Here is a 12,823-nt window from a genome sequence, read left to right as displayed (position 1 = left end):
TCAGAGCTAAGAAATCACTAATTAATTTATTTCAGAAGCTTAATATTCATTGTGAAGAAGTGGAAAATCCATGTTTATTTTAAAAAGAATAATCAGTATTCTATTCTATCATTTTGCTACTAGCAGGACCCGCGGGATTCTAGAGGGGACGGGGGGTGTAAATAGATATATAGAGACTTTCTAAATTTTAACCACCAAAAACTTTATTTGCCATTCATTTGGGAGGAGAATTTCAACATGAATTTCATCAAGATGGATTTTCTGTTTTATTTCTGCAAATAAGATCCAAAATTGACTAATTGTGAATGGAAAAACATGTGAACACTGCTGCAGGAACAGTTTATGCTGCCCTCAATACAACACTCTCTTCTTTGACAGTGTGAGTAAGGCCTTGGTCTATTGCCAGAGTGTTGCGTCTGTCAAGGCCCCTAACCAGAATTACATGTGAACTCTGCTCGCTCATTGTTGCAGCTCTATTGAATTTATGAAGGGCTGTGGTTGAGCGAGACTTAAAATAGACTGATTGATTCTTGTTATTGTGGAATCTAAACATTTTTTTCTAATACAAATGGATTTTCAAACACAGGGAGAATAAAGAATTTCTTATCATTACAAGCATAAGAGTCACATTAAAAAAAAATGATGTTTTTCAGAACATCATTTGACAGTTGACAGGGCTCCGCAGAAATAATTAGGGTAACAATTACGCTCTTGTTCAAGGAAGCTCTTCTGAAAGTTGCTTCGGAATGTTAAATAGATTTCATTACAGAAATTGAGATGAATCTTCTATTGTTGTTTTGTTGTTGTTGATGTTTTGGGTTTGTTTTTCTTCTCTTGGAACAAGAGCTTAATGGAATTTTCCAGGATGTTATTTTCACCGCAAAAATAAAGGCAAGTGTTTTCAATTCCCTTGATGAGCATTCACAGACTTCCACAAAGCAATAATTTTTGAATACATGTAGTAACTAACCAAGGAGCCTGCATTTGATCACTCAATAAAAAGATAATGGCATTGGCTGAAAGGTCATGTACATGGCAAAAGCAAGGGTCACAAATCTCACTATGAGAAAGACAGCCTAGTATAGCTAGGGTGGCCATGAACATATTTTCGATTACACAAACTCTAAATACTAAATTTGGATAAAATCAGGATGAGGATAGACAGTGCAGGCATGTTTTTTATCTAAAAATATCTAAATTCTGGAGAAAATACTTGTAATACAATTTCCGTCAATTTTGTTATGTTTCACTGTTGGAAGACTTTTGTTTGTTCTAACCCTAGCCATGATCCAAATCCCACAGACCCACACCTCCCTGCTCCTCCCTTTATCCTACCTCCCCCCCCCCCCCCCCCTCTCCTCCTACTCCTCCCCTCCTCCTTTTCCTCCTCCTCCTCCTACTGTACATGTCCATGTACAGTGTACGTTCCCCCTTCCTTCCCCAAAATAAAGATATCATAAATGTTGTCAATACTACCCTTTATAAAAACAAGTTGGTAGGTTCATGAGAACTGCACAGGTTACATTCATGTACATGTCAGCACTGAATGAGCATTGAATGAGCATTGAATGAGCATATTGATGACTTGTAGGAGATTATAATTTATCCACAGATACAAGTATCCACATGACATTTAGGATTACTGTACACGACGTTCTACAGTAAGTAACTCATCTTCTTCAAAGTTAAGTTAACACATTAATCATGGATACAATTTCTCAACGAGCAAGACAGCCAGCAATGGTACAAATCTCATTTAGGCCGGGAGGTGGGAGGGCAATTACATGTGTGTTTGCGTTCCAACATAATACACGCAGTTGCATTCAGTTGTACGGAGCGAAGAGAGTACCGGTAATAGGCAGAGTATAATTATACACACACGCAATCACATGCACACACATTTGAGATCATCTCTTTTATCTCATGCATGTACACAACACGTGTTCGACAGATCTCGAACTGTCATACGTTCGTTATCCGGTCGTCGTTACTTACATGTAGGCTAGTCTATCGTACAATAGTATAATTGGCTGATAATTATAATGCCTCCAGGCATCAATGTTATTTTTTATTGTGCTCAATTTAGCTACATGTACATACATGTATAGTACAAGTACTGAAATTAGGAAACAACTAGATGGAATTCGACTGCGCGCAGTCGAAAATGATGCCTCCGTCATAGAGCAATTTTACAAACCGAAACGGAAGAAATTTTTCAAATTCAAGTTCAATTGTAATCCATTAACATGTTCTCAGAATATCGTGATTACAAGCAATTTCTCATATACATATATGACCCTTTGATCTTTGACCTCATGACCCTAAAATCTACTCAGTTCATTGGCTCTGCAAGATTTCCTGAGTTAAATAGTAATCCATCTGTCAGTTCAAATGAGAATGCGTCCACAAGCTATTTTTGCATACATAATGAGCCCATGACCTTTGATCTTATGAACCATTCATTGGCTCTGCAAGATACATAAATGATCTAAGTTTGGCAGGAATCCATCAATCTGTTCTAATGATAATACGATCACAAGCTATTTTTGCATACATAATGAGCCGCATGACCTTGACCTTTACCTCATGACCCCAAAATCTAATCAGTTCATCAGCTCTGCAAGTAACATACATGACCTAAGTTTGGCAGAAATCCATCAATCGGTTCTTGAGATAAGGCGATCACGAGCTGTTTTTGCATACACAATGTGCGCTGTGACCTTTGACCTCGTGACCCCAAAATCTAATCAGTTCATTGGCTTTGCAAGATACATACATGACCAAAGTTTGGCAGGAATCCATCAATCGGTTCTTCAGATAACGCGATCACAAGCTGTTTTTGCATACATAATGAGCCCTGTGACCTTTGACCTCGTGACCCCAAAATCTAATCAGTTCATCAGCTCTGCAAGATACATACATGACCAAAGTTTGGCAGGAATCCATCAATCGGTTGTTCAGATAACGCGATCACAAGCTGTTTTTGCATACATAATGAGCCCTGTGACATTTGACCTTTGACCTCGTGACCCAAAATGTAATCAGATTGTTTTCCTATAGTGATACACACTATCACTAAGTTTGAAGTTTAAATCTCCAGTGGTTCTTGAGATATCATGATAACAATCTCAATGTATGGAATTTCATAAGTTGACCTCTGTGACCCTTGACCTTTGACATACGTGCTCCAAAATCTAATCAGATCGTCTTCCTATGGTGATACATACTATCCTTAAGTTTGAAGTTTAAATCTCGAATGGTTCTTGAGATATCGCGCTAACAAACTCAATACAAGGAATTTCATAAATTGACCTCTGTGACCTGTGACCTTTGACCTACGTACTCCAAAATCTAATCAGATCGTCTTCCTATGGTGATAAATACTATTCCCGAGTCTTAAGTTTAAATCTTAAATGGTTCTTGAGATATTGTGATAACGGTCAAACGGGACGTACGGACGGACGGACGGACGTACGGACGGACGGACGTACGGACGGACAACCCGAAAACATGATGCCTCCGGCACCACCTTCGGTGGCGGAGGCATAAAAAGGTGCATGTACATGTACATGTACATGTATGTCACTGTATACATGTAAATACAAGAATAAACACATTCAAAGTTATTTCAGAGAGCATTTCACACATGGATGTACATGTACATGTAATCAGTAATTGCGCTACTTTTCATAAGATGATAGAGGAATTCTTGCTATTGCCAAAATATTTTAAAATAGCTTTGTTCGTTTAGGCCACATTTAAAATGCACTCTGGGATAGTTTGGTGATATGCATGTAGTCGTTTCCGGTCTATTTAACGTGCGCTGCACTGTGCATGCCAGTGTTGATTGTGTTTGTGTTTATTTTATTTACTGACAGTAATCGCATAGATTTCAAGAGTGGAACTTACGAAAAAACAAAAAATCTTTTTAAACATGTACTCTAAAACTCAAAATAGCTTTCGGTCACGTACGTTCCTACATTGCGCATGCATAATATATGTATGTACCGCCCTCACGCCACTGAACACCAAAAGTATGTAAGTCCCGGGAATGGGTAAAAAAATATGTTCAAGACACTACATCCGCGCATTTGGAAGTATTTGTGATAGCGAGAATTCCATAAGGGTATAATTACAATTCAAACTAATATATTAATTCCATTGCAATTTCTTCAAAATTTTACTGGTCAGGCCGTTAGGCATGCATCCTGTGAAAAGGAAAATTTAGTGTTCTTTCCACAGGGTGCACAATTTTACTTCTTTTTTTTTTTTAATCCTTTTTTTTTCTTTTTAGGGGTCCATCTCCTTCAATTACATGTACCCCTTTCCTGCATTTCTCAACCTTTACAGTCATAAGAGTAATTATGTATACATCATAATATAATTCCCAAGGTTTTGACAGTTGCCTTTGATTTTCAAGCACTTAACATTCATACAACAATATATCTTACCATGCAGAATTTCACTCATGCACTTATTTGTTATCTAATTTTATCGGATGCTTGTTTTATCTGTCATATTCACACGAATCATTGACCTTCTTGCTACACTTCTTGCTACACAAGTGTTTTATTATATTTACATGCACTAAAAAAGAGGTGCAATTCCAAGCAACCCAATTGTAATTAGTGCTGTAGTCAAACGTTTAACCGTCCGGTATCCGACCGCCCATGGCGGATTCCGTTTTCAATTGGACGGTTTCGTTTTCCCGTTTTTTTTTTTTTTTTTTTTTTTTTTTCAATAATTTTTTTATTTTTTATTTATTTTTTTTTAAATTTTTTATTTTTTTTTAAAGTTTCGATTTATGCCCCTCCACCTGGCACTATGCCTGGCAATGTCTCCCAGCTCAGTAATCGGTATGATGACTTACCACTTGGAAACTAGAACAACACTCCAATTTGTCTGTCATCTTGGTTTGAAAGTAATCTTTGTAATAGATCTCAATATATATTCATCCAAGTTTAACACATGGTGTACCACAAGGTTCTATCCTAGGTCCTCTACTGTTTTTAATTTACTTTAATGATCTTACACATTATTCTAAAACGACATTGTTACTATTATTTGTGACTAGTTCACAAGCACAAATCGGCGCCTTCAGTTAAATCACCTTCCCGCTTTTTCACACGGCCAAAAAAAAAAAAAAAAAAAAAAAAAAAAACGATTTTTTTTTTTTTTTTTTTTTTTTATTTTTTTTTATTTTTTTATTTATTTATTTATTTTTTTAAATAAATCGTTTAACCGAAAACCGTCCGGTTTTGACAGGCGGTTAAACGGAATTGGAGATATCCGTGATGTTACAGCACTAATTGTAATAAAGAAAAGATTTAACGTGTCCTCTGAGAAAACAGTACATGTACATGTACATGAACTTGAAGGTACATGTACCGGTATGTCTAAGTTTTATTCCATCATTTTATCATCTGCATGGCCAATTTCCTTCTGCCAGTACTAAACCTGTCTAGACAGTCTTTTGTACAGTATAACGATGTGCAACAAATAAATTTATTTGTAAGACTTTGCCTTAAAGGTACTATGTCCCACTTGCAGGCCAAAAAAAAAGAAAAAGTTAAATTCCAACTGCATTTGAAAGATAATACTAATTTAGAACTTCCCTAAAAAAGGTGGGGCTTGAAAATGTCTTCAAGTGGGAAAATAACGACTATTACACTGTAGTTGTCAAATCGACTTTAGGGCTATAGAGCCCAAAAGTAATAGTCTTGATTTTCAGACAATTGTACCGAAAAGTCATACGTCTTATGCTGCGCAAAGATTCAATCAGTTTAATCTTGGCCATCACAAGAAGTGGGTTATTGATGTAGACAAATGCTCATGTATCCTTTACAACTCTTTTCATGTATGTTATTACCAAAGAAGGAAAAAAGCCAGTCAGTCACTCAATAGTGTCTGACAGTGAAGTCTAGCAAGTAAACGGGTTTCCTTGCATAATTTGAATATGAGGACACTGCTAACGTTTAAATTTCACAGATAGGACATACATGACATATTCATAATTCCTGCAAAGTTCTACAGCATTTGAGGTTGGCTGCAAAAGGGACATAGTACATTTATCAGGGAATGATAATGATGTTGCTAACTGGCTTTTTTTCTTCTTTGGTAATAACATACATGAAAAGAGTTGTAAAGGGTACATGAGGATTTGTCTACATCAATAACCCACTTCTTGTGATGGCCAAGATTAACTGATTGAATCTTTGCGCAGCATAAAACGTATGACCATTCGGTACAATTGTCTGAAAATCAAGACTATTACTTTTGGGCTCTATAGCCCTAAAGTCGATTTGACAACTAAAAGTCGTTATTTTCCCACTTGAAGACATTTTCAAGCCCCACCTTTTTTAGGGAAGTTCTAAATTAGTATTATCTTTCAAATGCAGTTGGAATTTAACTTTTTCATTTTTTGGGCCTGCAAATGGGACATAGTCCCTTTAAAGTAGGACTTCACATTATCTTTTTTGGAAGGGGGCCCTTGTCCCCATTGCATATAAATTCAAATTGATGGTACATGTACGTAACTTTGCTATTAGGCCTTTTTTTTTAATAATTTGGATGTCCTCGATTGCTTTTCTGGAGTAGGGCGGGGGATCTTTTTTTTTCTTCTTTTTTTTTTTTCTTCATTTGGACTCTTTACCTCCTATTTATTTTTCATTTTTTGTTCAAATCATGAAACCAATAGAATTATTTTTTTTTTTAAATCATGAATTGCCATGGCGATATTCATTTCATTTTTGCTGTTTTGAAGGTAGTTTTCAGCTATAGCGAGGCAGTTTTCGGCAGCATGTACATGTACAAAATCAATAGGGAGCGCGCACGCGCGTCGTTCGTTAGCCTTCATATTTCTTTTACGTCACTCTCACATTGAACGAACAATTCAAAATATGTTTGGATTTGTAAAACAGCCATCAATCACCAGTATGGCATACATAGTATCACCTCTCAGTCAAGAATGAAAAAACATAACTGACTCACAAACTCAATCACAGCTAATGAACTCTTTTACAAATTATGGAATGTACAAATTACAGTGGAAATACATGAGATGGCAGTTAACTGATGATCATGGTATGGTGCACATGATGCGATCCTTTCACGATTTGAAACTTTCAGAGCAGAGCAAGACTCCTACTCCAAAATATCAACAAACAGTTTAATAACTGCAAGAGATGTGCATCAAAAATTGTTAGACAGCTGAAATGGAATATGGATGACTATAACACTTTTTTTCACATAATTACTACACACGCACATATCAATATCAACTCAGCAGACATTACTGTAAAACCAGTAACTATGGCGACATGAAACTTTCACAATTAAACAAAAGCTAATATCATGGCACAAAATTTAACAAACTGCAAAGAAAATTATGCTGTATCCTTTCACTGACTAACTTGGTGAATATTTCATGCTCACAAAAGTTTCTGCTTTTACAGTAGATCACTCTTGTTGAACCAAGTTTATACGTCTGTTTGTACACTCAATTCCCATCGGACTGTTTGAAAATTATGCCAAGCAGCGATTCTAAGCCAGTGGACTTACCTCTTCTGGTACATCAGGTTTGTTCCATGATCTTGCATTGTACTTTGCCTTGGCAGGGGACTGTATCAAGAAAATATAGTGAAGACTTTAATTACATCAATATGGGGCTGACATGAATTTATATAAATCAAGATCTTTTTTTTTCAAGCTTCATCCTGCTTTACAAGAGCATTTGAAGAGTTTCCAAAGCTCTCTTTAAATTCTTTAAATCGCCTGGGGATTTTTACCTTAATTGGTTACCTTTGTAAAGATGAGTCAACCATGACATGTCAACTTTTCCTTAATAATTGATGTCTTGTGTTTTAAACACAAACTCTCTTTTAATTTCAGCTAAATGAGTTCAAGGTATTTCAGAGTTCAAGATAAAAAAAGATAATATTTCATTTTGACTAGTGATGATTAGACCTTTCAGACAATTTAGCAACAAGCTGTCTGGGATAGCAAGTGCCAACATTCTTCTCGAAAAATGCATTCCTTGAGCATGTTGTTTTCTTGCATCATTGTTTTTTGTTTTTGGACAATCAAAGTCACATCATTTAAAACCCGTCTGTACTACTGTAGTTTGGCTAGGAGGATTAGACCACCCTGCGAGGTCACTGCCAGTTGGTTATCTCATCAAATCAGCTCTCAATTAACATAAGAAAAAGGGGACCATGGAGGAAGCAATGGTCACCGATTAGATATTGTGCAGTGGGGCTTTAAAGCAAGTCTTCACAAATATGTTTGCATACCTTCTTTGGACTGTTGAAGATCTTCTTGACATTGTCCAAAGCACCTGCGGACTTCGCCTTTAACAGTGCAGGAGGAGCCTCTATCTCCTCATCGTCTTCCGAGAAATCAAATTCATCGTAAGCTGTTGAGGACGAAGGCTTGGCTGGTGGTAACGATTTAGAGGTCTTCAGACTAGGTTTGGACGTTGACGACTTTGACGTTCCAGATGACTGACTCAAAGACTGACTACTACTTCCCTGGGAGCTGCTACTCCTACTAGTACTTGAAATAATGACTTCCGAGTCATCAGAATCATCATCACTCTTCATTGCAGAGTCCTGACTAGAGCCTGAGGGATTAGTTCTTAGGTTTTTCTTAGACGATTGGCTAGCACTGTTCGTTGCTCTTGTCTTACCTCTCAGCGAGGAGGCACTACCTGATGATAGCTGAGAAGAGGAACCATCTGTGCTTGTGGTCTCAGCAACAGTCTTAAGTTTGCCAGCCGTCCTCCTACCCTGGCGGGCATTCACCGCTGACGAACCACTCGAACGCTGACTGCCTGATGACAAAGACACTACACTAGTTTGCGAACTGGAGAAATCTGATCCATTCGGGCTACCCAAACTGTCGTCCAAACTAATCATTTCTACGTCGGTGTTGTCCCTTTTCTCACTCGATGAGTCATTATTTCTTGAATTCTTGGCAAATTGCGTGATCAAGGTTTGGTTACCTGGAGATTTTTCCTTTGCACTGCTCCTGGTCGTATTGGCAGCCCTAGGTGCTGCTCTGGAACTATTCCTGGATTCAACACCATTGTCGAACTGTAGTGATGCTCTCGTCTGTCGAGAGTTGGAGTTATTGGAATCACTAGCGTTGTTCTGGTCAGTGGTGGCCCTTTTAACGGGTGATTTATCATCATCACTGCTAAAGCTGAAGGGATCATCCGTGCTGCTCGCTCTTCTCCTCCTCTTTGGACTTGTTACACCCACCACATCCTCTTTCAATACAGTGTTCTGTCGCGTCGGCCTGGAACTCTCAGAGCTAGCCATTCTTAAAGGCTTGGATGGGGACGATCTAGTTTGTCGGGAAGTGGTTTGCACTTGGTTGTTAGCTGGCCGTTTAGCAGGGGAGTGCCGAGTCACAGGTCGAGTGCTGTCTTTACTCTTGTTCCATAAATCATCAAAATGGTCATTGTCGTCTTTACGGACAGTTCGCCCGTAAGTTTTCGCCCCGTAACGAGGCATAGTATTGTTCACCAGTTGGGAATAAACACCAGTTTAGCTTATGTGCTTGTCAGGTATTGCATGAATCCGGTGACAGGTACGAGCAGAAACAATCTGGGGAATTCAGGAGAGAAAGGTAATGGTTAAGCAAGTTTTTGACAAAATAATAATAAATCAAAGTATATAAACCAACATCACAAACGAAACCTCAATTCCTCTACATGTTCATGTACAGTATGCATGTGATACTTTTTTGTAAAGCTCCTGTGAACAATAGGGTGACATTAGAAGGGTTCCGACTCCAATCCACACAGATCCCCAAAAATATTCACAGGAATCCCCTCCCCCTCCTGCTTCTCTACAGATTAAAATGTTCTTAGAACCCTTAAAACTCCAATGAGCACTCTTACAGTACTGTACCACAATTTTTCCAGATACTCTAGATCGTTGAAGCACCACATTATTTGGATGTACACTGTCTGATTCTGCATTTTTAATGGTAAAATTCAACTGTTCATATGCATGGAGTTCAAATGTACATGTAGTTCTTCTAAGGTCATGGCTGACCATCTAGATATGATAAAACTAAGACAGTAACGGTTTCTCTCTATGTGTAACTGTAATGATTTGACATGTGTGTGTTTCAGCAGTGTGTGGTAAGTAACAATTTCTCTGTGCGTAGTGATTGAATTTGTGTGTTTTGGCATTTGAACTGTTATTGTTGATGTTCTGTTATGGGTCTGGTCACTCCCAGTTTGGAGACTTTCTCCAACTTGAGAGATGGTGTCATCTATTGCAGACTTACTGTAGCTTACAAAAGAACAGAAACGACACCCATTAAAATTCTAAATGGGAGACTGTCTCCCAAACAGTGCTCCTCCTCTTCTACTCCTTCGTTTGCTGCTTTTATTATGGGTTTGTGTCACTCCCAATTTGGGACTAGACTTAGACTAGAGAAAGTGTCATATATTGCAGAGTTATCTTACAAAAGAACAGAACTTGCCGTTAGCTTTGAGGTTAGAAGGCCATTTGTTTTGTTTGTGGATCACAACACAGGAATGTTATACAGATAAGTTTTAGATGGACAAATATATTTGTTAAAATCATGATTCATGACAAATCTGCTCATAAATCAAATTTTTATGTTTAGCTGAGGTAATCCCTTTACAGCATTGACTGTAAATAAAATGTATTCAGAACAAATAAATATGTTAAATGGGAGAATGTCTCATAAACAGTGCACCCCCTCCTTCCTCCTCATCTCCCTCCCCCCCCCCCCCCTCTCTCTCTCTCTTCTTTCTTTCTCTCTCTCCTTGAGTCCTTTCTTCTTCTTCTTACCGACAAGGGTCTAGAAATCTTCATTTCGAGAGTAAATGTCATCAAAATTGTGAGTAGAAGGGCTGCAAATGCAAAAGCCAAACAAATTAAATTGCTATTACACTGTGCAGTGAACTCAACTTGACCAAAAATATGTTAGGCCTATTCATTTATTGTTAATTTAATGTTATTGTTGTTGATTGATGCTGACCGATGTAAAAATCAAATCATAACTCAGTTAACTATGAATTATTCAATGTTAAGCCATGGGATAAAGCAACAATCAGTGGGGGCATTGGTCCGAGAATAATGACTCTCTGCATAAACGAGGATATCCTCGTAAATGCGGACAAATTGCGTCCCTAACATATATGAATCGTCCACATTTTCATGGACAATCCTTATTAACGATCTGCAAAACAATGCAAAAAACAGATCCACGATGATGCATTTCTCATTGATGTAGCACTAGCACAAAGACTCCTCGGGAAGACAAACCCGTAAATGTGGGGGTATTTTGTTAGGCGGAATCCGTTTTTTCGCATTGCCTGCAAGCGGATTGGGAACCCTTCACCCGCAGAGTACCAAAGAAAATGAAAAGTCCTCAAAAATGCAAACGATCCTTATTTTTTAGGACGCCATTTGTCCGCGTTTGCAAGGATATCGTTGTTTATGCGGATGATCCTCATTCTCAGACCAGAGGCAGAGCGCGCGGCGCCACTAGATAGAGGAATAATACATTGCATGAAACACATTCTTGTTTCCTTTTCAAGTCAAATATAAGATGTGCAGACATCACAAATTTGCGAGTTCGAGAACTTGAGAAGTGCCCGACGCCGACCGATCCGACATTGCCGTCAGCAAATTTACTAAATTGAGTGCAGTGCAGTGAATTGTGGAGTGCTGGAGCGGCTAGCGGCGCCGTAGTCCTACACACACTCAAAATATTGTGGGGGAAAAGTGCCGACTTTTTCATTAAGAAAGTACAGTTACAAATCATCTCTCACATCTTTCACCACAAAAACGTACATACTGTTACCTGGTGCAATTTCTTCGAACAGATGACGTAATTTCGTGGTTTTCTATGAGCTCTAGTTTTACAAACAACTCCAAAGTTTCAGTAACAAAGCAGTCGGTCTCTCGCCATTTTGAAACCATAAGATATTGCGTACAACGCATGCGCACAATCTATGCAATGAAAACATCACGGCCCTCAACGCCAATATACTATACATGTTTGATTGGGGAAATTGGTATAAGAAATCGCAATTTCTAAAAAGAAAACGGTGGCACTGGCACCATGCGGGAGGGGGTCACTGGTTTTGCTATGTATATGAAAAGACGAATTATATAGGCCACTTGTTTATCACAGTGTTTTCATGTTCAATCCCCCCCCCCTTTTTTTTCCTTCATTTTTGCTATCTTTCTTTCGTTATTTGTCCACCTGCAGCTACAATCTATTGTATCTGGTGGTGCCTTTATCAGTGCCTTTATTGTAAATGTAGATAAAGTCAGGCGCGGATCCAGAATTTCTTAGGGGGGGGGGGCCAAAATTTGAATGTATGCGAGCCAAATATTGGTACGTAATAATGACCAGCAGTGGGGTAATGAGCAAAATCGTTTGGGGGCAGACAAAACGATCCGAGTATCCCCACTCTTACATGCAGGCCCCGCTGAACATTTTTCAAAGTAGGTGGGGGAGGCTCAAGTATTTACGATAAGGTAGAGCGTAGCGTAAATTGGCGTGGGGTCTAGGGGCAAAGACCTGGCGGGGGTCAAGGGGCGGAGCCCCTGGAATTTCAGGGGGCATGGGCATTCAATTACGGTCAGATGAGCATTTTTTGATACCTTATTTGTGACACTGGCAGGACACTAATTGGCATGGGTCAAGGGGGCAGAGCCCCCGGAAGCTCAGGGGTTTTAGGCATCACTGTCAGATGAGCACGGGCACTGATATCTAGGCCTTTAAATAAGCACATTTCTTGCCTGACTGTAAATTTAGGAATCTGTCA

The 12,823-nt window shown here is 38.6% G+C and overlaps 1 protein-coding gene across 3 annotated transcripts in view; it reads right to left on the bottom strand.

The window, feature by feature from the left end:
* Positions 1 to 11,984, bottom strand: part of LOC574639 (wings apart-like protein homolog) — a 30,720-nt gene extending 18,736 nt beyond the window's left edge. The window contains exons 1-3 of one of the 3 annotated variants that reach the window (XM_030979638.1): positions 11,841 to 11,984; positions 8,292 to 9,608; positions 7,561 to 7,620 (exon numbers count right to left, since the gene is read on the bottom strand). In XM_030979638.1, the coding sequence (XP_030835498.1) occupies positions 7,561 to 7,620; positions 8,292 to 9,515 (1,284 nt within the window). In that variant the 5' untranslated portion in view covers positions 9,516 to 9,608; positions 11,841 to 11,984. The remainder of the gene's footprint in view (positions 1 to 7,560; positions 7,621 to 8,291; positions 9,609 to 11,840) is intronic. The other 2 variants (XM_030979639.1, XM_030979637.1) reach the window with 2 other exon arrangements.
* Positions 11,985 to 12,823: the final 839 nt, after the last annotated feature.

Source organism: Strongylocentrotus purpuratus, unplaced genomic scaffold (assembly GCF_000002235.5).
Source record: "Strongylocentrotus purpuratus isolate Spur 01 unplaced genomic scaffold, Spur_5.0 spur5_scaffold_10, whole genome shotgun sequence".
Classification (NCBI taxonomy): Eukaryota; Metazoa; Echinodermata; class Echinoidea; order Camarodonta; family Strongylocentrotidae; genus Strongylocentrotus; species Strongylocentrotus purpuratus.
This window is presented reverse-complemented; position numbering and strand designations above follow the sequence as displayed.